At 50.2% G+C, this 27443-nt stretch overlaps 1 protein-coding gene across 2 annotated transcripts in view; it reads right to left on the bottom strand.

Annotated features, from left to right (window-relative positions):
- Nucleotides 1-27443, bottom strand: part of INPP5A (inositol polyphosphate-5-phosphatase A) — a 240056-nt gene that overhangs the window by 146234 nt on the left and 66379 nt on the right. For both annotated transcript variants that reach the window (XM_087432894.1, XM_004438857.3), the window contains exon 2: nucleotides 22203-22244. In XM_087432894.1, the coding sequence (XP_087289020.1) occupies nucleotides 22203-22244 (42 nt within the window). The remainder of the gene's footprint in view (nucleotides 1-22202; nucleotides 22245-27443) is intronic.

Below are 27443 nucleotides of genomic sequence, written 5' to 3'. Positions count from 1 at the left end.
CGGTGCCCTCACTCACCCAGAGAGCCATAACTCAACACAGCCCTGAGCCTGGAGCCACACTGACAGCTTCCGCCCTCTCCACTTCCTCGACCTCCCGTCCCTGCCACCTTTCATTCCGAGCCTTAGACCCAAATACCAGCTTATCTGTCCTAGGACCACATGGTTCTCAGACTTCACGAGGACGGTGACTTTTCTGGCTGCACCCCCTGGACTACAGCACCACTCAGATGACCAGTGACTGAGAAGTGCTGAGGTCTGGTGTACTTCCCTTAGTCTGTAATATGAATCCCCTCTGTGTCCCAGCAAGAATTTCACCCTGGCTGAGACATACTTCTAGGGGGACGAAAGACCCATATTTAATATATTTTCATTGGTAATCACAATGATTTTCCAAATTAAATTTATATTGCAATTAAATTAAATCAAAACAAATTTTAACTGATCCTAAGTTTAGATAAACAGCCAAACAAAATTTTGTCATTGTTACGTGCCGTCAAGTGGGCTCTGACTCCTGGCGACCCTATGAAGAGTGATGCCCACAATGTCCTGTCCTCAACAGGCCTGCTCAGCTCCTGTAGACTCATGCCTATGGCTTCCTTTATGGACTCAATCCATCTCACACTTGGTCTTCCTCTCTTCCTGCTGCCTTCTACTTTTCCCAGCATTAATGTCTTTTCCAAAGAATCCTGCCTTCTCATGATATGCCCAAAGTAGGACAGCCTTCGTTTTGATATTTTTGCCTCCAAAGATGGCTCAGGCTTAGGACCCACTTGTTTGTCCTTCTGGCAGTCCAGGGTATGCACAGGGCTCTCCTCCAACACTGTATCTCAAATTAATCCATTTTTTCCTTCTTCATTGCCCAGCTTTCACACCCGTGCATAGTAACTGGGAACAGGAGGGTGTGGATCATCCTGGCCTTGGTCTCTAATGACACTTCCTTACACTTGATGATTTTCCTAATTCTTTCATTGCTGCCCTTCCGAGTCTCAGTCTTCTCTTGATTTCTTGGCTGCAGTCTCCATTTAACTTGATGACTGAGCCAAGGGAAACAACATCTTTAAGAATTTCAAAGTCTTCGCTGTCTACATTACAGCTGTGTAGTTCTTCTGTAGTCATGAGTTTTGTCTTGATGGTCAAATGCGGTCCTGCTTTGGCTCTTTCTCCTTTCACTTTTGTCAGAAGTCATTTCAAGGCATCGCTGCTTTTTGCCAGTAAGTGGTGTCATCTGCAGATCTTAGATTGTCAATATTTCTTCCATCAATTTTCACTCCTCCTTCATCTGAACCTAGCCCAGTTTTTTGTATGATGTGTTCTACATACCGATTAAACAGACAGGGTGATAAAATGCACCCTTGTCTGACACCTTTGCCTGTAGGAAACCATTCTATCTCTCCATATTCTGTCCCGATGTGGCTTCTTGTCCACAATACAGGTTATGCGTGAGGACAATCAATTGCTGAGGCACGCCCAGTTCTTTCAAAGCAGCCCAGAGCTTTTCATGATTGACGAGGTAAAAGGCTTTACTGTCGTCTGTAAAACACAGACTAATCTTCTGAAATTCCTTGGAGCACTCCAGTAGCCATCAAATCATCACAATCAGATCTGTGTCTCTCTCTTTTCAAGAGCCAGCTTGGGCATCAGGCATTTCTGCCCCACATGAGGTGAAGGCCTTTGCTGCAGCAACTTGAGCATCACTTTATTTGCATGGGAAATGAGAGCAGTGGTCCTGTAGTTACTGCACTCCTGGGCATCTCCTTTCTTGGGGATTGGGATATATGTTGAGCGTTTCCAGTCTGTAGGCCACTGTTTTGTTTTCCATATTTGTTGACAATTCCTGTCAGGATTTTGACAGATTCAGTCTCTGTAGCCTGAAATAATTCCATCGATATCCCATCTACCCCTGGTGACTTATTTCTTCCCAGTATTTTCAGGGCAGCTTTCACTTCACTTCTAGAATCATGGGTTCTTGCTTGTAGGAATCTTCTTTAAAGGAATCTGTCATATTACTGTATTATTTCATCTCTGTGACATTTGTTTAAACTCAATGTACTCTACACAATGACCCAAACGACACTTTCCAACAGGCTGAGCAGGAGCTCACCTCTATCGACAACACCACACTCACTTTTGTTTCCCAGAACCGGCAATGTTTCATGCATGTGAGTATGAAAACTAAGATTATGAACAGTCGTGATCATGACAAAATTACCATTGAACTTCATCCGTGGGTATTTATCTTAACTTGTGGTTGCCCTTCCACAGGGAAAAGTGTGTTATCAGGAGCCTTAAACACATACTTTCATTTAGCTGTTAACAAAAGGTCTCGTTAATTTAAACCAGAACAGCCTGGATTCTCTCAAAAGCAGCTGTGTATTAAATGGAACACACTTAGCAGAACACCTCCCAATGGAGGCCCAGAGCTGGCAGATGGAGGGACCCACCGCTAGCAGACATGACGGAGGAGGGGAGGCACGATACCACACAGCGCTGCAAACAAACTTCCTTATGTGAGATGCAGGGTGTCACTTGGAAGGACAGAGTGGTAGAAGGAACTGCAGCTGAGCTAATTCACATGCTCACTGAGCACTAACGTAGTCATTGGCGCAGTGGCCCCTGGAAACCAAACTCGCCATGAGCAGCCCTACTGAACTGCAGTGACCAGTGAATGGCATCGAGCAAACCCTGTAAGTCCCAGAACTTCTACGAAGTCACCCCACAGACGCCACCGGGCTTCACCGCACCACGCACAGCAAGTCACACCGTGGCTCTGCACCCCTCTGCCCGAACTGCCGAACCCCAATCAGCTCCCCCGTATCTCCCTCCCCCCTCCCCTTGCAGATGGGCTCCATGGTGTCACCGAGAAAGGCCCCGATCTCCCGGCAGGACTCCCAGGTTCTCTTACCTCCTCTCCTCTGTGCTCACTGGCAGCTTCCCACACCCACCCTCCCCCTGGACTGTGCCTTGAACCCCGCACATGCCAGCACCTGTCCATGTTGGAGGAATCGTGTGATGTTCCCCAAGCCCCGGACACTCCTGACTGCACATCAGAACTGACGAGGCCCTCAAGTGCTGCCTCCAACAACACTGACAAGAGAGGACGTTTCAAAACCCAAACGACACACAAGAGAAAGCACAGTGTCTCCCTACATTTAGAAGAGGTTATGCAGAAATGCAACATAAACAGCTAAAGTGTCACACTTCATTTGAAAACTAAGTTATTAAAATGACAAGATCTCTATCATGAAAATTTTCAGAAGAAAATGAATGAATGACTATGGAAAAGAACACAGTACTGAATGACAAAGTGACACTATCATTGCTCTACACCCAGAAATCAAACACTCTGCAAGCACACATTCCGTTTACAACAAAAGGCTACATTTCGAATCCACACGAGGCTTTCCTTACACAGACCAGAGATCACTTGATAACCAAGTGCAGCAAGCTTATGAGGAAAGAGCAGGTTCAGAAAACCCTTGCTTCTGTCCTCTGGCACCAGGTCACCTCACCAAAGGCTTGAGCGACCTATCGCAGGAGTTGATGAAAGGAAAGAAAGACCATGTCTACGTTCACCTGGGAAGCTGGACGAATTATTGTATATTAAGAGTTGTAACTTCACCTGACATCACAAACTCCATCCAGAATAGCTATTATCATCTAAAATGGATTGAAACAGAAATATATTCATATCCATGAGTTCATAATGATACTAAAAAACACCCATACATTGGTCATCTTGGAATCAGGACATTCATTTGAAAACTGGCAAATAAAGAGAATGAAGCAAGAACGTATCCCACCCTTCTTATACTATCTGTATCTCTAGAGGAACAAATAAAGGAAGGCACATCTCTCTTTATGGAAACATCCCAGCAAATAAATGAAGAAGAAATGACAGAATTAGGAGATATATATACATATATTTACATAGCTACTTGTGAAAATGTGGACGGACCTTGAGGGCATTATGCTAAGTGAAATAAGTCAGACAGAGGAAGACAAATATTGCATGATCTCACTTATTTGCGAAATCTAAAAAATCCGAACTCATAGAATCAGAGAGTAGAGGAGTGGTTGCCAGGAGTCAGGGGGTGAGGGAGTAGGGAGAGATGGGTCAAAGAAGACAAACTCCCAGCCATAAGATGAACGAGTTCTGGGATCTAACGTACAGCATGATGTAATCACACACGTGTTGTAACACGGGCAGACAGGGAAGGCCCGGGGGAGGGGTCTGAGGCAGGTTCTGAGATGTGGCCATAAAGCCTGGAGTCTGAAAACACTGAGGAGCACAGGGCTGGTTACAGTGCGTCCACAAGGAGGAGATTCCAGGACAGGGGCGGAGTGAGGGCCGTGTAAGTGGTGGGCGCAATTTAAAAGGGCACCACGTTGAGACACTGCTTCTGGAGAAGAAAACAGACAACAAAGAGGCAGAGAGAGCTCTGGGCAACTGAGAAAAAGGGGAAAAGAAGAAAGGGAAAAACAGGGATGTGAAAGACCAAAGAACACGTGAAAGACCAAAGAGCACCATGAAATCCCCCATCACGACCAGGACAGACAGACACACAGACACACTTGGGAGCCCCTAATGACCTGGACTTTGCTAGATGGACAGAAGAGGGTGCTATTAAACTAGGAATCCCGTAAAACACTTGAATACCATTGAGATGAACAAAAGGAGGTTCAACAAGTCCCTTCAAAGCTGCCGCAAAAAAACAAGAACAAATGCTACACATATAAATGGAGGAAAAGGAAAAGAATCGTGAAACAGAACAGAATTATAAGTCTACAATGCAAACAGAATTATACTCAAACAAGCATTTGAGAATATGAAAAACCACTTAGAATCAGAAATGCAAAACTAAAATAGAAATGGACCAAAAAGAGGGAGAAAGAAATGAAGAGTGCTGATTAACCTCAGAAAGAAATGGAAGAAAAAGACAAAATCATCATAGAAAAGAAGAATAAATTACAAAGTGCCCAACGGAGAATCAACTGAAATGAAAATTCAACAAGGGGCACTTAAGCCGGAAAAATCAACCAAGACAGTGAAAATGACATAAGGAGAAAACAGAAGAAGGAAGTGATGGAGGACAGGCCATGAGGGAGGAACATCTGTATTCTCATGGTCCTTAGAGAAGAAAAACCAAACAATGGACCAGAACTAATACATAAAATTATAATCCAAGGAAACTTTCCAAAAATAGAAAAAGACCTGAACCCACACGGTAAAAGGTTTTACTAAGTACCTGAGAAAATTAACCCAAAACAACCAACCAGGACATATTCTAGTGAAACCGCTAGATTCAAAGTTAAAGAGACAATCCTCAAGGCCTCCAGGACAAAGATCAGTCAGTAAAATGGAAAGAATCAGATCAGCACCAGGCTTGCCACAACCAACATACAAAGCAGGCAGCAATGCGACAAGCTTTTCTGAAATTCTCAATGAAGGAGTGTGAGCCAAGGATTACATATCTGGCCAAGCGTCCTTCAAAGAGCGAAGCCACAGAAAAACAGCTTTCAACACAAAAATCTAGGAAATTCTGTCTCCATCAGCCCTTTATGAGGAATCTACTAGAGCAGGGCTGGCAGACCCTCCATCAAGAGCCAGGTAAATATTCCAGGCTTTGCGAGCCACACAGTCTCCGAGTCAACAACTCCACTCCCCTGGTGTGGACAAGAGCAGCAGAGATAATGATACCCGAATGGGCGTGGCCACACTCCAATAAAACTAAATTCCAAACCAGGCAGCAGCGGGTGGGATTTGGCTGGGGCGGGGGTTGGGAGGGGGAGTGCTGACCTCTCATTTAAAGCAACACTTATAATACTGCCTCCTGGGACCTCAGGGTCCACAGACATAATACAGAGAACATAGTGAAATCTGTATGCTCTCGAGATTTCCACACTGTACATGAAGCAGTATAATGGCAACTTGAAGTAGATGGGGAAACATTTAGGCCCAGACATCATAAATCTGGAGCAACCACAGAAAAAATATTTTTAAAAAGGCAAAAAGACAATAGATAAATTAAAATGGAATGCAAAAAAAAAACTGAAATAATCTAAAAGAAAACAAGAATGGGGAAACAAGTGACAAATCCAGCAGGCACAGCAGAAAACAAGTAATGAGGGGAGACCCAAATTCAACCGTGTCAACAGTCACATTGTGCATTAACAGTCGAGACTGGCACTGGTGCAACATGGCAGCCAAAGGCCACATGTGGCTACTTAAATTAACTAAAATTAAATAAATGTTTAAAATTCAACACTAGTTACATGTCAAGTGGTCAACAGCCACACGTGGCCAACGCCCACGGTACTGGACAGCACAGAAATTGAACGTTTCCACCACCACTGAAAGTTCTGCTAGACTAGACAGTGCCGCCTAGACATCCCAATTCAAGGCAGGGAGTGACGGGGCGGTTAACAAAGCAAGATGAACGTATACACTGCCTGTAGGGACAGACTTTCCACAGACTGAAAGTAACAAAGAGAAAAGATACACTACGTAAACACTAGGCCTAGGAAGCTGGAGTGACTATATTAATGAGACACAGAAGACTCCAAGAGATAAGGAAGAACATTTTATAATATCAGAGACAATTCATCAGGAAAACGGCACAACCATAAATATGCACAGGCTAATAACAGAAACTCATGCACACACATACACACACACGTGCCCACGTGTGCACACAGAGAATGACAGTCAACATCTTGCTCTAACAGACTTTACAGAACATTCTGGGCAACAGCTGCAGAGCACACCCTCCTCCACGGCTCACTCGCCGAGAAAGGTCACTGCTGGGCCATGAAACAAGCCTTGGTGGACTTTAAAAGATGGAAACCATACAGAGTCTGTTTCCTGACCACACGGAGCCAAATCAAGCCAAGTGAAGGCAGCCAGACAAAGAAGAGTGCACACTGTCTGATTCTATTTATATGGAATTCTAGAAAACGCAAACTGATGGACAGTGAGTGACAGAAAGCAAGCCAGTCGTTGCCCATCTCAAGGCTGCAGGGAGGCAGTTACCAGGGTACCAGGAACCTCGTGAGGGCGATAGAAACACTCACTCTGTTGACGGCAATGGCTTCCCAGGTGTAGACGGACAACACAACTCATCAAACTGCACACTTGAAACGTGTGAAGTCTATTGTACAACAATTACACCTCCATAAAGTTAAGGAAAGTTTTAAATTTCTACCAAAATGTGGGTCCATTTCAATACATGAACTATAAGTAAATTAAGAGACAACGGGGAACGTGTGAAAGCTGACTGGATATTTAATGATATGATGGAATTACTGTTAATCGTTTTGGATTCAATAATGACAGTGAGGGTTGTTTTTTTAATTCCTTCAGAGATACATGCCACAGTCTTCACGAGGGAAATGATGCTGTCTGGTTTTTGCTTCAAATGATGAGGGGTGGGAGGAGTGGGCGGAGGCGTAACTGAGACAAAACCGGCTGCGTTCGAAACTGCTGAATGGGGTAAGAGGTGCCGGGGTTCACTCCACTGTTCTCTCTACTCTACAGTTGTGTGAAATTTGTCATAATAAAAAGTTAACTGAACATGCTCACTGTTTACCGCGGTGGGAACAACACCAGAAACCCGAAGGACACCTCGCCGCGCCACCCCCAGGCCAGCACTGTCCGGCGCCATCAGAGCTCTGGAGCTGGGCGGGGACCGCCACTGGGCACTTCACTGAGAGTGAGTCTGGACGAGGGGAAATGAGATCTCCTTTTAGTCTTTGATCTTCCCTGGTTCCTCAATGGCAAGGCAAGGGGAGAAGGAGAGAGCAACATTTCTCCTGAATGGCTCACTCTGCAACACAATCTGAAAACCACTTCTGTTGGCCTGCTCCAGGGGAGGGCAGGTGCCTGTGCTCACAAGGTAAATCCACTCAGTGCTTGGGTACCTGCAATCATATCTTGCAAAGGCAGCCTGAGACACACAGATTAGAGACTTTATTTTAAAACAGATTTAATTACTGCACAAGATGTGAAATTCAAAATAGCTCCTTAGAAGACGATAATTTTTAGTGATATGCTGTGGGAAATTTCTGCTAGCAGAAAAAAAATTTCCTTTTAAGCGGGTGAAGATGTGGGCTACTTTTTGGAGCAAATGAAAACCTTCACTGATGGAGCCACAAATCCCAATCACAGGGGAGGAAGGCATCACCACCCCATGGAAGACAGGGGTGGGCTGGGCTCCCCCTGGCATCGACAGTTCTGGAACACATCCTCCATCCTGCACTCTTACCAAAGCGGACCCCAGTAACAGTGGTACTTCTGATGCAATGTCCTTGCTGGACAAAAGAATCTATGCTAGCTTATGAAACATCCCAGAAATCGTGACCCTGGGACAGACGCGTCCTCAATGGTCAATGAGGCAGCAGCCGCTCCACCAGCTTTACAGGCAGTGGGTGCTGCTAAGCGTCCCACACCCGGCTCTCTGGGGACAAAGCCCCGGCTGTCGCGTGTACCCATTTCTGTGGTGTAAATGCCCCCACGTGGCCCATGTCAAGCTCCTGACGTGACATCACTGAACATGGAGTAGGGATGCTCAGCGACACGGTTATGTTGTATTTCCCTCCTACAGACACCACAGACATAAATAACCAGGATCCCAATAGGAAAATGTAGTAAAATAATTAGGAAGTAACGTGTGGGGCATTTACCAACTTTGGTTTTAATATCATTTACTCAATCACAGGTTTATAGAATTAGCCTTTAATAACACTGCATCTAACAACTGGCACCCAGTTCCTGACATCTCGGTCACATCCAGCGAGCAGTATGAGCTGGCCCAGCTCACCACTCCACGACGGCAGCGGGAGGGTGGTGTAGAGGCCTGGGCTTTCCAGGAAGCACCCCTGCTTGGATTCCTGGTCCTCTGACACTTCCTGGTGGAGACCTCGCGCCTGGTGCCCTGGGCTCTCCGAGCATCCACCTTCTTACGAGCCTGCCTCAGGCAGTCACTTGTGAGCACTTGATGAGGATGCTGGCATCAGGCACTCAGCACAGGCCAGACAGAGTAAGCCCAACATCAGGTATCAGTTTGATGCCACCACACATGCCGTGGTGCCAGGGCGATCTGCTGTGATGACACACCGGGCCACTGGGCCTCAAACCCATTCCTGCCCAGAGCCACACACAAATAGTTTCAGTCTGGAGCTCTCTCGGCAGCTAAGGACAGAGCTGCTGGCCTCCCACGAACTCTTGGGAAGGGGCACTGGAGCCAGGATGATCCTGGACACATATCCCTTCAGGGCCGACCGCACGGACATCTTGAGGATGGACAGGAAAAGGCCTTCAAGGTATGGGATGGCGAGCTCATGTCATGTCTGGTGGGAAATGCATCTGAGTAAGGCAAGAACTGGACACGAGTAGTGTCCCCAGGTCCCCAGGCAGGTCTGTGAGAACAGACGCACGCCCCCTCATCTGAGCTCTCCTCAATAGTTTACATCCTCCTGACGGTGCACTGGCTGGCGTGCCTTCACCTGGACAATGAGCAAGTCACTGCCCAGAGCTGCACGTTTGCTCGGCCAAAATTCTTCTACAAAAACAAAGGAGCTTCTTCTAACTTTAAGGAAAAAGAATAGGCAATTGATAAAAATATGTGGGTTCTTCCATAGGAAGGCTCAAACAAACAGCAACTTCCCCCTTTCCTGACACCGTGCAGGTAGCCAAGCAAGAAGGCAGCTCTCGGTTCCCAGGAAACCAGCGAAGCAGCCCTGCCCAGTCCACCATCCCCTCCACTGGCCGAAAGTCAGCGTTAAAAATAGAAACAGCCAGGCCTTGTTAGGCTTTCTCCAAAGAGGAGTATCTGAGTGACCTAAAAAGGAATTACATCCTACAAATAAACCAGTGGAAGCCTGATAGCCAAGATAAGGAGCAGACAAGGGACAAAAGAATTTCTCAAGAGGAAAAGATTACTGCTGTTTGTTAACTATGCTCTGAAAACACCCTTCTCTTAAAGATCATCTGCCCACCCTGGGCCCGGAGCGGGCGGCGGGGGCTGGTCCCCTGGAGGCCCAGGCTGCCCACTCTCTGCTCTAGAGCTGTGCTGGGCTGTGTGTGGGTGGAGGCTGAGTGCTTGCCCCCAGGAGGAAGCCCAGACTCAGCTCCTCCAGTTCCTGATCAGATGCCCCCCCCGGGGTCCACACCCTGCCCACAGCCAGGCGCCCCAGGGTGCCAGGAGCCAGCTGTGTGGCCAGCAGGCATTTCTTCTTGCAGACCAGCACACAGGACATCAGAGGTTTCTGTGACCTCACCAGCAGGCAGCAGGGCTGACCATCAGATCAGCAATGGCATCTCCCTGGCTAGAATATCACAGGCTGGTGGCTTACACAACAGCCATGTATCGTCTCACAGTTCTGGAGGCTGGAAGTCCAAGAGCAGAAAGCCAGCAGGGTCAGTTTCTAGTGAGGACTCTCCTCCTAGCTTGTAGATGGCCGTCTTCCTGCTGTGTCCTCACGTAGCAGAGGGAGAGAGAGAGAGCAAGCTCTCAGGTGTCTCTTCTTATAGGGGCACCTGTCTTAGTCTGTTTGGGCTGCCTTAACAAAGTACCACAGGCTGGGTGGCTTATAAACAACAGAATTCGTTTCTTCACAGTCTGGAGGCTGGAGGTCCAGAATCGGGGTGCCGGCAGATTGGGTGCCTGACGAGAACCCGCCTCCTGGTTCACAGACGGCCTTCTTTTTGCCGTGTCCTCACATGGCGGAAGGGAAAGGGAGCTCCCTGGGGTCTCCTTTATAAGGCCCTAATCCCATCATGAGGCTCCACTCTCACACCCTAAGCACCTCCCAAAGGCTCCGCCTCCTGATACCATCACCTTGGGGGTTAGGGTTTCAACATGTGAATTTGGGGGAACACAATTCAGTCCATCCCGCATCCCCCATGCCAAACTGCCCAGCTGCAGTCATGCTGACACTGGCAGTCAGTGACCCTTCAAGGGTCACTCAGGATTCTCAGGGAGGCCAGCAGAGGGTCTTCCCAGATCCATCATGCTACGACTTGCACTACTGAAGTCTGCATCCCAAAGCAAGCTCCGACGGTCTCTCTAGAAAGAATCTAAACACTGACCCAAATGAACACCAAATCAGTTGTATGCATCTTCATAGAGGGCTCTGCGCATACCAACAAAAACATCGTTTAGAACAGAGAGAAAGAAAGCATTGTGTGTGGGCCTAACAGCTTCTAAAATGCCTGCTTCCTCAGCTGTATGCTGCTTGTTGTTAGCGTCATCAGGTTGATTCCAACTCCTAGCGACCGTGTGCACAGCAGAGCGGAACCCTACCCAGTCTTCACAGGGTTTTCGTGGCCAGTATTTTTGGAAGTGGGGGCCAGCTCCTTCTTCCTAGTCTGTCTTAGCCTGGAAGCTCTGCTGAAACCTGTTCATCAGGGGTGACCGCTGGTATTCGAAATACCAGAGCCATGGCTTTCAGCGTCACAGCAACATGCAGCCGCCACATTATGACAACCGACAGAGGGTGGTGTGGGTCCCTGACCCAGAAACAAACCTGGGCAGTGGGGGTGAGAGCACAGACTCTTAACTGCTAGACCACTAGGGCTGGCGGTACACTGCTATAAGGCATTTAATACTCAGGGGGCTAAAACATAAACGACTGACAACACCAAATGTGGCCAAGGAGATGGAGAGGCCAGAACCCTCATCTCCGACTGTGGGGTTGTGATAAGGTGACGGGAGCCCTCTGTGGGTAGTTTCTTAAAACCTTCAACACACGTCTGCCCCGTGACCCAACAATTCTCTCCTGGGAACGTACCCAAGAGGAATGAAACACATGTGCCCAGGAAGCCTTGTACATAAATGCTCATGGCGCTTTGTTCCTAAGAGGCAGAACTGGAAACAGCCCAGATGCCATGGACAGGGGGTTGGGTTAGCAGATCACAGGACCCCGAGCTATGTGCTCAGGATAAGATGAGTGAACTGCCGGTACAGGCAACACAGAAACACAGAACAGTCTCAAACACTCACGGACTGAAAGAAGCCGGATATACAAGAGTATATTCCGCTGCATTCCAGTTATGTGAAGTTCTAGAAAGGCAAACACATCTGTGGTGATGGAAATCAGACCCGAGGTGACTTGAGGGGAGGGGCTGACAGCAAGGGGCAGGAAAGGACTTGGTGGGGCGATGGAAAGGCCCTGCCTCGATAGGAGGACAGGGACGGAACTGAAAAGGCTGTACACCAGGGACAGCGCCTTTCCCCACGTATACCTCGCACCGCGGTCAGGCAGACGTACCATGCACACATCCAGGAGCCCTGCGGCTGGGGCAGGTGCGTCTGGGAGCCCGGTGAGCAGGAAGTGCCCAGGCTGGGCTGTGCCCGGCGCTCCGAGCTCTGGCACCTCCCACACCCCCTCCAGCCCTGAGTCGGACATGAGCCACGTTCTCCACACATCTTTGTAACACCCAGGGCCAGACACTTCCCTGTCCTCAGCCAGAGAAAAGAGCTGAGAGCAACAGAGCCTGACCCTTGGGCAAGAGGCCTCAGGACTGGCCAGCGGGTCAGGTGGCATTCCTCACAGCACAGGCCATGCCCCTCAGTGCTCCCCAAGCCTCCCCTCCCAGTCCCACAGCCCAGTCCCCTCCTAATGCTTGCTGTACCCCCAGGGAACGACTTTCACTGGAACCCCATCTCAGGGTGTGCTCTGGGCAGAACATAAACTAAGGCGTGAATATTTACTGATTTAGAAGGTGGGGTGCAACCCTGCCTCTGTGGAATACAGGTAGTAATTATATGGTATGTCGGGAGACAAGTGCAACAGAGAAGAGTAATACCGGGAAGGGGTGGGGAGGGGGTATGAGAAGAATAGGCTGCAGTCGAGGAAGATCAGCCCTGAGCTAACATCTGTTGCCAATCTTCCTCTTTTTGCTTGAGGAAGATTGGCCCTGAGCTAACATCCATGCCCATCTTCGTCTACTTTATATGTGGGAGGCCTCCACAGCATGGCTTGATGAGCAATGTGTAGGTCTGCACCCAGGATCTGAACCCATAAACCCCGGGCCGCTGAAGCAGAGCATGTGAACTTAACCCCTGGGCTGCAGTTTTAAATGAGGCAGTCAGCTAAAGCCTCTCAGCCCAAATGATGTGAGGGAGCAAGTGAACAGACATGCAGGTAGAAGAGGGTCAGTCAGAGGGAACAGCATGTGCCAAGGTCCTGAGGCAGAAAGAAGAAGGAGCGAGCTCAGGCAGGACCTAGGAGGCCTCGGTGAGGACCTGACTCCTGCACAGGCTGCTCAGTGGAGAGAAGGCAGGAAGGATGCAGGTGAAGAAGCAGGAGGCCAGGAGAAACCCACTGCAGCCAGGGAGAGAGGACAGAGGCCTGCACAGGGCGGCGGCAGGGACGGGGCGAAGACACTCTGAAGCTAGCGGTGACAGCACTTGCCGACACGTGGGATGTGAGATGGGAGAAGCAGAGAGGGCGAGCACAACCCACGACTGAGGCCTGAACGGGGGAGCTGCATCAGTGCGGGGGAGGCAAGGTTCTGGGGATGCTGGCTTGGGTGTGGGGGCAGGGGACAGAGAAGTTCAGTCTGAGAGGCCCGTGAGACACCCGGGTGAGGCCGGCAGCTGGGACGGGGAGTCTGGGAGAGAGGAGAGGCCCAGGCTTGAAACAAAAGCCTGGGGTGTCAGGAGCACCTGAAGGGGGACGTGCAGACCCAGGACTGGTGAGACCCCAGCAGCGAGCAGCGCTAGAGCAGCAAAGGGCCCCACGGCCTGAGCCCTAGGCGCCACAGCCCGGGGGGCGAGGGTGGAATGAGAAAGAACTGGCACGGAAGACTGGGGCCCTCAGAGGAAAACGCACATTTCTCAAAACCAGCGCCCCCAGAACACGAAGCAATGAAATCAGGCCTCACAAACGCCCCGCGCCCTGGGCATCATCTCCCCACAAGGCCCCGCGCTCCCGCAGCAGCAGGTCGTCTCTGTCCCCAGTCTGGCCCGCCCCACACGCCACATAAATGCAATCAGACGGCACATAGCCTTCGAGCCTACCTTCTCTCCGGGGGAAGGTGGGGTGGGGGTTACAAATATGACAGCTGTAAACATCTGCTTCAGGCTTCCATGTAAACATACATTTTTCACGTCAACTGGGTACATAGATAGGGTGGGATTCTTGGGTCTTGTGGTAGGTATGTCTAACTTTATAAAAACGGACACTTTTCCAAAGTGGCCACACCATCTTGCATTCCCAGCAGCAGAGCCTCAGGGTCCCATGTGTGCTGCATCCTTGTCAGCACCACGTATTGTCAGGGTTTTCATATTTTGTTTTGTTAATTTTAGCCAGTTCAATACATACACGCTGATATCTCACTGTGATTTTAATTTGCATTTCCCGTAAGACTAGTGATGTTGAGCATCTTTTCACATGCTTACTTAGCATTTGTGTATCTTCTTTGGCAAAGTATTCAAATCTTTTGCTCCTTTTTAAACTGGGTTCTTTGATTTCTTATTACTGACTTTTGAGAGTTCCTTGTATATTCTAGATATGTCCTTTATGAGATATGTGATTTGCAAACATTTCTCCATCTCCTCATCTGTGACATGTCTTTTCATTCTATTAACAGTGTCTTACAAAGAGAAGAAGTTCCTAATTATAAGTTCTAATTTATCAATTTTTTTCTTTTATGAAATGTGCTTTTGGTATTCTAGGAAATCGTTGCTTAATCCAAGGTCACAAAGACTTTTGTCTTAAGTTTTCTTCTAAAACTTTTAGAATTTAAAATTTTACATTTAGGTCTACAACCTATTTTAATTTTTGTGTATGGTGCAAATTATGGAAAAAAATTTTTTGGCATGTGGACGTCCAGTTGTTCCGGCACCATTTGTTGGAAAGACTGACCTCTCCCTAATGAATGGCTTTAACCTCTGTCGATCCCTGGGCCGTATCTGCGGGTCTATTTCTGCATCTCTTTTCTGTTCCACTGGTTGAGGTCTCTGTCCTTCTGCCACAAGCACACTGTCTTGACTGCAGTAGCTTCATATTAAGTCTTGAAATCAGCAAATGTGAGTCCTTAAACTTTACAGGGGTTTTTTCAAAACTGTTTTCGCTCTTCTAGTTCCTTTGCTTTCCCACATAAATTTCAGAACCATCTTGTAGACTTCTACCCACATATCCTGCAGGGACCAACTGGAACTGTATTAACTCGGCAAGTCAGTCAGTGCAAAGTGGACATGTGAACACAATTTAGTCTTCCCATCCATGACCACGGCATAGCTCTCAATGTCTTTATATACTCACGGATTCCTTTCATCAGTGTGTCATAGTTTTCAGTGTACAGATATTAACATATTTCATTAGATTTACATCGAAGTATTTCATTTTAGTGCTATTATAAATATTATTTCTTAAGTTTCCAATTGTTCACAGCTAATATAAAAAAGATGTTTTCAAATGGACCTTGTATGTTGCAAACTAAATAAATTCACTTATATTAGTGAAGTTTTTGTGGATTCTTCATGATTTTCTAAAGAGTCAGTCATGAATTCTGCCATTAGAGAGAGTTTCATTTCTTCCTTTCAAATCTGTGTGACTCTATTTCCTTTCTTCTCATTGCACTGGCTATCACCATCAGTACCATTATGACTAGTGAGGCAAGACCAGGCATCCTTGTCCTATTCCCAGTCTGCAAAAGCATCCCATCTCTCACTGTTAAGTACGCTGTTAGCCGTGGGGTTTTTGTAGATGCTCTTTAAAGGGTAACGTTCCCTTCTATCTTTAGTTGGCTGGGAGTTTTTATCAGAAATGTTTGTAGAATTTCATCAAATACTTTTTCTGCATCTATTGAGATGATCATATGGTTTTTCTTCTTCAATCAGTTGACATGGTAAATTCTATTTATTAATTTTTTTTTTTTTTTTGGTGAGGAAGATTAGCCCTGAGCTAATATCTGTTGCCAATCCTCCTCTCTTTGCTGAGGAAGATTGGCCCTACGCTAACATCCGTGCCCATCTTCCTCTACTTTATATGTGGGACACCTGCCACAGCATGGCTTGACAAGCGGTGTGTAGGTCTGCACCCAGGATCCGAACCCACGAACCCCAGGCCAGTGAAGCGGAGCACATGAACTTAACCACTGTGCCACCGGGCTGGCCCCTATTTATTAATTTCTGAATGTTAAGCAAGGCTTGCATCCCCTGGCCATGATGCATTAACTTCTTGATATATTGTTTATATGCCTGTGTATCACATATGTTTATATATATATTTGTGATTTGCCACAGGATGAGTTAGGAAGTACCACCTGTGCTTCAATCTTCTTGAAAAGCTCCCATAGAACTGTTATTGACTCTTGCTTAAATGTTTGATAGAATTCACCAGTGAAACCATCTGATCCTCGAGAGTTTTTTGTGGGAAAGTGTTGAACAAATTTTAATTTAATAGATAGAAGGCTATTGAGCTCATTTATTTCCTCTCGACTAAGCTTTGATACTTTGCTTTTCAAAACTTATGTTCCTTTCATATAAGTTTTCAAATCTATTGGCATAAAGTTGTTCATGAGATTCCCCTTATCATCTTCTTAATGTCAGAAGGGTTTTTAGTGATGATGCCCCATGTCAAATTTCTGAAATTGGTCATTTTTGTCCTCTACCTTCAGAAATTAGATATAAAAGAGCAAATTAAACCCAAAATAATCAAAAGTAAGGAAAAAATAAAGAGCAGAAATCAATAAAAGAGAAAAGAGAAAAATGGACACGAACATTAAAACCAAAAGCAGGTTCTCCGAGATCAACAAAACTGATCAACATCTAACTTTACTATTGACTGATTTTTCTCCTCATTAGAAGTCCTATCTTTCTGCTTCTTTTCTGCCTGGTCATTTCTGAGTGGATGCAAACAATAAAATTGTGAATCACCTTGTTGGATACCAGCCTGGAAACTCTCTGGGGCGTACACTGGGCCGACGACAGGGCTTCCCTCTCTGTCTCCTCTCCCGCCATCACTCTCCTGTAGGCACTTCCTAGGTCTGATGTCCGAAAACCACTGTTTCATACAGGTTTTCTGGGTTTAATTTGTTTAAGGCAGGAGGGTAAACTTGGTACCTGGTTCCTCCATGTTAGTTGGAAGTAGATTTGCTCATCACAATATTTTTTAAATTACTGTCAGGAAAAAATGTGAAAGCCCTTAAAATGGGCAAAAATGACTAGCGAGTGCCCTGTTCAGCACACCAGCATGGGTGATCTCTCCTCCACTTATCTCTGAGCTACTCCACAATTCTGTGACTTCTAAAAACAGAGAGTAATGAAAATGATTCTTGACCACAGGAAAGCAGCACGTGGTGGAACGCCATTGATTATTGGGCAGTTTTGCATCTAGCATGCAAATGTACTCAGCACTACTACAGGGAGAATCCATTTGTTTGCTGTTTGTTTTCTTCTTTGAACCAATTCTAACATCTTATTGGTTCTCTCATTAATAAATAAAAATACTTATCTCAATAAAAAAATCTTCAATACTTGCTCATTTTATATTTGTGTGTGAGCCAACACTATATCTGTTTTAAAACTTATCCGTAGCATGACTATAAACAAACTTGAAATATCCTGAGTCCATCAAGAGAAAAATGACTGTAAAAAATCATGACCTATCCATTTAATGAAATACTCTGAAGCCGTTAAAACAGATAGCATATATTAATTTACATAGAAAGAATTTCCAGTCTACCAAAAAGAGTAAGCTGTAAAAATACATTTATCTGTGACAGGCTAAGGAAAGTTACCTTTTCCTCCAGCCACACAGATGATTAGACACGAGGGTGTGTACCTCAAACTAGAGGCAGAACACGGTCGGGGATATTTATTTATAAATACTTTTTTGCTTTGTGTGATTTCCTCAGAATGTTATTCAACAAAGAACTAAGCACAAACCATGCGTCAGACACACTCCTGGGTCTCAGCATACAGCAACGAGCAAGACAGGTCCCCCGTCTAAAGCTGACATGCAAGTACACCATCTTTACAAACAGGGGAAAAAAGTTAAAATTAACTTCCTAGAACCTTGCCCACAGCTTGAGGAACTAAGATTAGACCTGACCAGCAGAGGCAGAGTGGCTGCCCCTGCCCGGCCTTCAGGTCTTGCTGTGGCCTCCTCAGAGCCTTCCTGAGGACCCCACGAACAGGGCCTTGCATCCCCAACCCCCCGGCAGCTCACTTCCTCCCCAGCGCCAGCCCCTGGGCCACCCTGGGGTGTTTCCGGCATCCCTCCACAGTGCAGTGGAAGCTCCCGAGGGCAGGGGGCGTCTGGCCCATTCACCGCTGGCCCCCCAGCACCTGGAAGGGCAGCTGGCACGTCCTACGCCATGGTCTCTTCATCTTCTGATATGGACACTAACCCACCACGGGCCCAGCCTCATGCCCTCATCTGAACCTAATGACCTCCCAAAGGCTCCACCTCAAACACCATCACATGGGGGATTAGGCTTCAGCATATGAATTTGGGGGACACAAATACTCAGTCCCTGGCAGATGTGGAGCCTATATTTCTAGTGGGGGAGATAAATAAGTAACCAACAAGTACAGAATGCAAGTTCAGAGTGAGACGAATCCATGGAGCACCCTAAGAGTACGGGGGAGCCAAGAGGGTGACCAGGAGGGGCCTCCCCGAGGGGCAGCAGGGACAAGGACAAGGGCGGGGGCGGGGGGAAACACGAGGGGAAGAGCAAGTGCCAAGGCCCGAAACGTCGAGTCTGTCTGGGGATGGAGGACGGCCAGCAGGACAAAGCAGAGACCGAGGGAGGCCGCGGGGTGAGTGGGCAGGCCTGGAGGCCGTCGCAGGGACCCCAGGCTCCCCCAGTGAGAGGGGTAGCAGGAGAGCAACATGACCTGTCACATTTCCAGAGAGCTGCTGCTGCTCACGGAGAAAGGACCGGGGAATGTGGCCAGGCCCTGGGGGAGGTTCCGGATGGACTGAGAAGGGGGCTCACAAGGCCTGCTGCTGGTTTGGGGGTGGGTGAGAGCCGGGCCTGCTCCCGCACTTGGGGCCTGGGCACCCCAACACAGGGAAGACTGCAGGGTCACTGGCAATGGGTCCCAGAGCCTGACGCTTGGGGAGAGGTCGGAGCTTGGAGGGGAGGACAAGACAGGGGAGGCATGGGGAGACCAGCTGGGGTGACGCCAGGCTCTGCCTCTCTTGCAAAGCTGACCACCCTCTCTGATGCCAGGACGGAACGTCAGAAGCATCTCCTCCTGCCTCCTGCGATTTTAGTGATCAAGGTTTACAGAAAAGCAAAAATTATTCCAACGGTTCTAAGAAACACGAAGCTCATACTCAGTTCTTCTGTTTATAAAAGCAGCTTGTTAAAGGCAACTCTGAAAAATAAAATAACTGCACAATAGAAACTCTAGGATTAAAAAAGAAAGAAAAGAAAGGACAGTGGCAGCAACTCAGCGTCCCTGCGTCTCAAGGCCCTCACCCTGAGCTGCTGGCCAGAGCGCTGGCCACCGGAGTTGTCCCGTCAGTCCTCCTCCGGTGGGGCCCACTCACTTTCCACACAGGCCAGCTGCCAAGCCGTGGTCAGCCAGACGATCACCTGACTGACCAAGTCAGCCCAAACAAGTGTTGGAGGCGGGACCTGTGTTCAAATCGGACTTTTAAGAATTGTCACTGAAAAGTCTCTAAGTGTCACTGAAATTGCTTCCTTCTGAAGATGCTTCTGCTTGTGAACGAGGAAAAACTGCACACTTTATGCAGCACCCCATCATTTGTCATTTTTCTCTTCTCTTTGCAAAGGCTGAGTATTCCAAAAAGGACACCAGGCACTCTGGAAATGGACCTTGAGGAAAGTGCCAGGCTGCCTGCCCCTCTGTTGGGTTCTGGGTTCCAGAAACAGCCCAACACGGCTTCACGTGCAGCAAGGAGGCCCAGAAAGGAGGGCAACAGCTGGAGGCTGGTCTTCTGGGGGTAAGAGTTCACAAAGAGTAGAGCTGCCTTGCTCTGAACTCATTCCCAGACCACTGGCTACCTGACCATCATAAACGCACCAGTGACTCTAAGTCATCAGTAAAATCAGAGGGAGAGAAAGGTTCAAAGTGTGCACTGAGATTCGGTTTAGGGCCTTCCAAGTCCGGGTCTCACTGCCTGCTCCCCACAACTGCCCCACCATCACCAAAGATGGCCCCCACACATGGCAGCCTTCACACAGGCTGCCTTGGAGCTGTCACCACCAGAGGGAGGACCCCTCCCAGCCCAGAGCCAGGCCAGCTGCCCACTCGCCCCTCCAAGCGTGTCCCTGACGAATCTCAGACTCTGTGCTCCGCATGCACCCTCCAGGGCCCACTGCTGAAAAACAAACAGAAGCTGTAAATTAACACGGCAGCTATTCTGGCCAAAACCAACACAGACATAGAGAGAGCTAGACTGGGGCTCCTGCCACACACTGGGGCCTCTCACTCCCACGGCCACAGGCAGAGGGAGGCCCTGGACCCCGTCTGACCCCCAAGGCAAGCACTCCACCAGGAAGGGGAACCTCACCCTTCCTCCAGTCGGTCAGCTGCCCGTGTGGAGCTGACGCAGCAACAGCTCTGCCAGCCTGGGCTTCAGCTGGGGGTCCCTGATGTTAAGTTTCTACTGGGCAGGGCAGAAGGTGGGGAGGAAGGGCTCAGAACCCACCAGTGATGCACAAATGAGCCCCACCTCACTGCCAGAGACCCTCCCTCTGATGGCCTCTCGCCTGCCCCATCCCAAAGGACGCTCCTTCCAGAACTTTCCTGATGCCCCCTCCTCTTAGGCCTTCCGTCCCAGTCAAGAACCAAGCAGCATGCCTGGCAGACAATCCACATTGGACAGGGAGGGAAAGACACTACCTCCAAACACACCTCGCTGGAAGGCAAGGGACAGGAAGGCCCGCCCCAAGGCTCTTCCCTCCGGTTCCCGCTGTCATCTCCAGAATGGGAGCAGGACCCACCACCGCCCTGCCATTGAGCCCTGAACACCTAGTGGGACGTGGATGGCTCAGCACCTGCAGACCCAACACGTGGCCGCCCCTCAGTGCCCAGTGCAGATTGCACGAGCCTGAGCGGCTCACTGGTCCATTTTCACCCATCTGAGCTCACACCACCCTAAGCCAGAGCCAGCACCTTGCACAGGACAGTCAGGACACAGCTCACCCCAAAGTGGACCCACCATGGTGCCACCCTCTCAGCTCCTCGGGTCTCAGCCAGCCAGGACCTGAGGTCGGGAGGAAGGGAGGCCTGGAGGCCGCCCCCCAGTATCTGCTACTGCCTCCTGCTCACGAAACACACTCACTAGACTCAGCAGAGCTACAGGAGGACAGGGAGAGGGGGTGCAGGAGGGACAGGGGAGATGCAGGGGGGACAGGGAGGACGCAGAGGCATGATCCCCCACAGCCCTTCCCCCACTGCAGCAAGAGCCGTGGTGGCCTGGCCCCGCCTCACCCCATGCTGTCCCTACTCTGCACTGCCCTCTGGGCGGCGGCCACACTTGCCTCCTGGTGGCCCAGTCACCCCGACGCCCCAGCTGAGTTGGATGCCCTTGGCTGCTCAGCCCTTCTCATCACCAGGCCTCAGCCTAACACATCCCCTCCTCAGACTGGCCTTTCAAACGCCCTCCCTGGGGTGCACACGCATGTAAGCACACAACCCGGACCCAGATTACTGCCTCGCAGGTCCTCACTGTCGTGGACACACCTGAACCGGTCTTGGCTGTGCTGACCATGTGTCTCCCCGTGGAACACCGGCTCCGGAAGCAGAACCCTCTGTCCGCCCACAGCTGCACCCCAGCACCCAGAGCAGAACACACCACAGACCAGGGGCTCACTCAATATCTGCTGGACAGACGCACCAGAGTCTGGCACCTCGTCCTGACGGCACCTCCCCGGACGCCTCGGACCCAGTCCACCGGCCCCCCAGCCCAGTCACCCACACTTCCTGCCCAGACCCCATGGTGGCCCCTCCACGTGGCCTTGCAACCTTCATGCTGTGACTATAGGACCCTCACAAAAGGCACCCAAAATCCTGGGCGAAGGGAGGGGAATCTGAAAAGGGGCCTCAAGGAGGAACTCGGCCGAGTGTGAAGCAGAAAGTTGACGCCCGTCACAGTCGGCACCATGACAGCGCCAGCCTGCATGCCACACAGATAAGGTGGGATTTCCACGAGAACAAAATCCTCTCACTTAAGCAATTCACCTGAAAGACCGTGCTGTCACAAGTAGTTCTTACCTGATAAAATTCCCGAAGCCAGTTCTTCTGTAGGTTTTCTGGCTGTAAATTAAGAAGAAAAAAGAAAAGACAGTCAGACCATTGACACGGCCACAAATGGACCTATTCATTGTGGGGGCTGGGGCACGTGCATGTGGTGGGGGCACCCCACTCTGCATGGGGGAACCTCTCCTTCCACATGAGAGGACCCCGCTCTGCATGGAGGGACCTGATCTGCAGGTTCTCCCAGACGCAAACCTCACCTGGCAAAGGGCAGGCACCCCAGTGCCTGGAGTCCACGCCCCGACCCGCAGCCCTGCTCAGTGCCCCACGGGGGTCACGGGGAGGAGCTGTCCACAGCCAGGCGGGGCGTCTGCTGCAGGATGGACAGAGGGCAGGCGCTGACCCAGCTGGCATAGGGCCACACGTGCTGCCACCCTCAGAGCTGGCTTCAAGAGCTGGGAAGGGCAGAGTGGATACTCCGGATGCCCCAGGGAAGAGCCAGCACAGAGCACATAAGGCAAGAAACAAGACGCTCTTCACAAGCGTCCCTGTTGGGGGTCTTGGACCACCAGGCAGCCGGCTGAGGGCACGTGGCTCCACCAAACTCAGCCATGGACAAGGCGCTGAGAGGAAGCCTGAAGCCCTGGATGTGGACGTGGGACTGCTCAGGGACGGCCTGCTTTAAAACAAGGCCCACCATGGCTGGGGACTCGAGTTCACTGGTCCAGTGTCAGACCTGCGAGATGAGAAGTCCTGGAGACCTGCGGTACTTAACGTACTCAACTGGACACTTGAAAATGGTGACAACGACAAATCCAGTGTTATGTGCCTTTACCACAGTTCAAAACAAAAAACCAGCCCACCACCCCTCGGGACTAGGGCCCCTGCCCTGAACTCAGGCCCAATCAGAGCAGAGCTCTGGACGCTGAGGCCACGGGCATGGAGCCCAGGGTCCAGGCTGAGCACAGCCGGGCCGAATGCACCACCCACAACCCTAAGTGTAACAGCATCACGAGGCCGGTCACGCAGGCAGGTGCTTCTGCCTTGTGTCAGCTGACAGTTCTAAGTGGCCTGCACAGCAGGAAGATTGAACTTCAGATAAATTAACACAGGAAGGAAAAAAACCCCGCTGTGGAACAAGAGCCACAGACCATAGAAGGAGAGAGCCGAGGACACCCTGGAGATCTGCCCACAGAGATGGTGGCCGGGGTCCAGCCAGGTGTGGGGCCTTCCAGTAACCAAGACTGAGTTCGAGGAGCCAGGCCCAGTGCAGCCCCACCTCCACTCAGCATGCCCCAGTGCCCCCACTTCCCGCACACACAAGGAGGGCCCTGCACCCCTGCCTCCCTTCATCACTCTCCCAGGTGAGCAAAGAAGAGAGGGCTACAAAAGACAAATGACCAACTGAAACCGGGCAGAGGGTTTGAACAGAATGACCCATACGCACATGAAAAGATGCTAAACATCATTAGCCATCAGGGAAAAACAAATCCAAGCCAGAGAGAGATACCACTACACACCCAGGAGGACAGCTGAAATCAAAGAGAGGAACAGCAAGTTTGGCAAGGATGTGGAGAAACTGGAACCCTCAGACACTGCTGGTGGGAACATCAACAGTGCAGCCTCCATGGAAAACAGTCTGGCAGGTCCTTAAAATGCTAAACATAAGGGCGGGCCCGGTGGCGAAGTGGTTAATTTCACGTGCTCCGCTTTGGCAGCCCAGGGTTCGCAGGTTCGAATCCCAGGCACAGACCTACACACCGCTTATCAAGCCATGCTGTGGCAGGCATCTGGCATATAAAGTAGAGGAAGATGGGCACGGATGTTAGCCCAGGGCCAATCTCCCTCAGCAAAAAGAGGAGGATAGGCAACAGATGTTAGCTCAGGGCTGATCTTCCTCACAAAAAAAAAAAAAAAAAAGCTAAACATAGTCACCATACAACCCAGCAGTTCCACTCCTTGGTGTATGCCCAAGAGAAATGGAAACACATGTCCACACAGAAACTTGTACACGAACCCTCACAGCAGCATTAGTCACAGTGGCCAAAAGGGGGAAACAGTCCAAATGTCCACCAACGATGAGTGGATAAACACAACGTGGTCTATCCACACAATGACTACTATTCAGCCATAAAGAGGAATGAAGTCCCAGAAGCAGCCCCCAGGAGAGGGGAACTATGACCTGCCATCCTGCCATGGTCCAGGAACCCCACCTAGGTGAGTGCCACAAGGTAGGCCCACGTTGGGGCTCCAAGGGCAGGTGCAAATACGCTGCACCCACCTTCCTGAGACCTGAGCTTCCACTGCCCTCAGAGATGAGGGGAGTGCGGACTGCAGACAGCATGGACGCAGTCATCTGGGAGCTGCCCCACAGGCTCTGTCCAGCGCCAGGCTCCTCTGTCTTAGTCCCGCCTCCTGCCTCCCACTCACACATGAACACGTGTGTATGACAATGTTGGCTTCCTGCGTGACCCTGGACTGCAATGACCAAGGACCAATACAGGGACAATGGGGATGGGCGTGAAGACTCAGGTGTGCCTGTGTGTCCTTGTGACAGAAACCACTCGCATTCCCTCCTCGGTCCTTTGGTGCAAAGGCTGGACAGACCCTGGCAAATGACAGATCAGCCAGCACAGCAGGCTTGTGTGCAGGCCCCGACAGGGAGCAGACTCACACGCCGAGTGCCCCCTGGCAATTCCCTATCCAGTTCTGACACCTCTGCAAGCCGCTCCTACAGTCCTTCTTTGAAAAGCAGAACCTCTGAGTCAGGTCTTCTACAACATGTCTCCAGCCCACGCATGCACACACACCCATGTGTGCAAACACCACAGCCACCGCCTGCCATTGCCGCCCCTCCAGCCCAGTCTCAGCCTTGGAGAAAAGCACCACTGCCCGCAGCAGGGACCCAGAGCCACTGCTTACCTGAAACCACCATGTGCTTGGACCTGCTCTCCCTGCTGTCATAGATCCACAAAGCCACCCAGGAAGGAAAGGAGGGACAATGGTCACGAAGCCCGTAAATGAGGACAGCCTGGCTCTGCTGCCACCAAGGAGCCCCCACTAGCTTTACACTGGCCAGAGCCTCCGTCTGATCCAGCTCATACCAGGAAGACCATCTGCTCAAGTGGCCCTCAGCCCAGCATCCGACTTGGGCCACCATGAGTAATCACAGCTCCCTGCCCCATCTGGGAAATGGATCAGAATCTCGGGGTGATGCTGCCGAGAGCCTGTGTGGCCTGTCTCACAGCCTGGCCCGTGTCCCTCAGGGGCAGGCACTCCTCTGGCTCCCCGATGGTGGCCCTCTGCCCAGCTGACATTCTAAATGCCACCAGATGCACAGACGTGAAAGTCAACAGTGGGAACACAGTCAATCACAGGTTGGAAGTGGCCTTGGGACTTTATGTTCCTCTAGCCCAGTTCTTGGGTCACTATCTCATCTAAATCATTAACAGGACTTTTAGCCCACTCTGACCGTGGATCCACTGAAACTATAAACCCAAACAGTCCCAATAAAAACGCTTTAAACAAAGATACGTCCGTGTTTGTTTACTGTTTAGAAAGCGGCCACTCAAAGGCTGGGGAATAATTAAACAGCAAATCTAAATAAATGACAGAGGAACCAAAAATACTTTTTGAGGAAGGAAGAGAAGAAATCTATTGAAAAGGGACGAGGTTCTCAAGAGAACCCCCAGCCCGCCCACCTGCTTTCAGAATCACTGTGACAATGGTGACCGTCACAATGCCATCCAGGGGCCATTTCCTGGTCAGCATTTCTTCAACTCATGGGCAGCATCCGCCTGGCCTTCTGCTGGCTGCTCTGAAGTGCTTTCCACGCCTGGCCCCACAGCCCCCTCTGGGTGCCCATGAGCCCTCCCTCCCTCTCAGTCCTCTCTGTGGGTCTGTGCTCACTTCCCCGAAGACCGCCACAAGGGGCATGTCCCTTTCCTATCCACGGGACCTGCCCAACGACCTCGCCGCCTCCAAGAAGCCCTCCACACCCTTGGGGACTCTGAGTGCTCTGTAGTGGGGACAGCGCCACGACAGCCAGACACCAACGAGACCACGGCCGGCTCCCTCCTCTCTCTCTCTCTCTCTCTCTCACATTGTCTCACACGCACGCACGCCTGCTGCCCTCACAGCCCTCCTGTGCTGCAGAGCCTTTGCCCTTGCTCTTCTGCAGACTCGCACATTGTCTCACACGCACGCACGCCTGCTGCCCTCACAGCCCTCCTGTGCTGCAGAGCCCTTGCCCTTGCTCTTCTGCAGACTCGCACATTGTCTCACACGCACGCACGCCTGCTGCCCTCACAGCCCTCCTGTGCTGCAGAGCCTTTGCCCTTGCTCTTCTGCAGACTCGCACATTGTCTCACACGCACACACGCCTGCTGCCCTCACAGCCCTCCTGTGCTGCAGAGCCTTTGCCCTTGCTCTTCTGCAGACTCGCACAGCTCCCGTGCCTTCACTGCTCTCAGGTCCACATCCTCAGTCAGTCCTGCTCTCCTCAGTCACTGAGCCTTCCCAGCCCTGGAAGGCGGATCCCTAACCCCGGCTTCTTTCTACCCTGAGCTATAAACTGCATCATATTCTTTCCCTGTCTTTCGTCAAGGACCATCACCAGGAAAGGAACATTTCAGCTCCCAGCCCACACACCACAGTGTACAGTGTACAAGCAGGATGACGTTACGGTCAACACGACACTAAAAACCTTCCAAACCACTGGGGCAGAGATGGCAAATAAAGTTGGATCAAGACATCTCTTTTCCCCAAAACCTAACAAAATAATAAGGGGGGGCGGGGGAGTGAAGGATTCTCCAGTAGCAACACGACAAAGAAAGAGGTCCAACCTCATGCCTCATCCCCTGAAAAGTCACAGCCAAGGAAAGGAGAAGAAAGCTCCTCCCAGGAAGGATTCAGAGATGGCCCTGACAGTGCAGAAGAGCAGGAACCTCAGTGTCCCTGAGGAAGGGAGTCGAAAAGTGAGACAGAAGGAGTGTCCAGAAACAAATGCCAGCAAAAGATTCCCTGGAAGGGAAGGAAAACTAACCAAGCTTAGAAAGAGAAGAGTATTCTGGGGCCGGCCCGGTGGTGCAAGCGGTTAAGTGCGCGCACTCTGCTGTGGTGGCCCGGGGTTCGCCGGTTCGGATCCCGGGCGCGCACCGATGCGCCGCTTGTCAAGCCATGCTGTGGTGGCGTCCCATATAAAGTGGAGGAAGATGGGCACGGATGTTAGCCCAGGGCCCGTCTTCCTCAGCAAAAAGA

The sequence above is a fragment of the Ceratotherium simum genome, chromosome 6 (genome assembly GCF_057802395.1).
Source record: "Ceratotherium simum simum isolate JZ-2026a chromosome 6, ASM5780239v1, whole genome shotgun sequence".
NCBI lineage: Eukaryota > Metazoa > Chordata > Mammalia > Perissodactyla > Rhinocerotidae > Ceratotherium > Ceratotherium simum.
The sequence above is the reverse complement of the archived record's forward strand: the minus strand, read 5'-3'. Positions and strand labels throughout refer to the sequence as shown.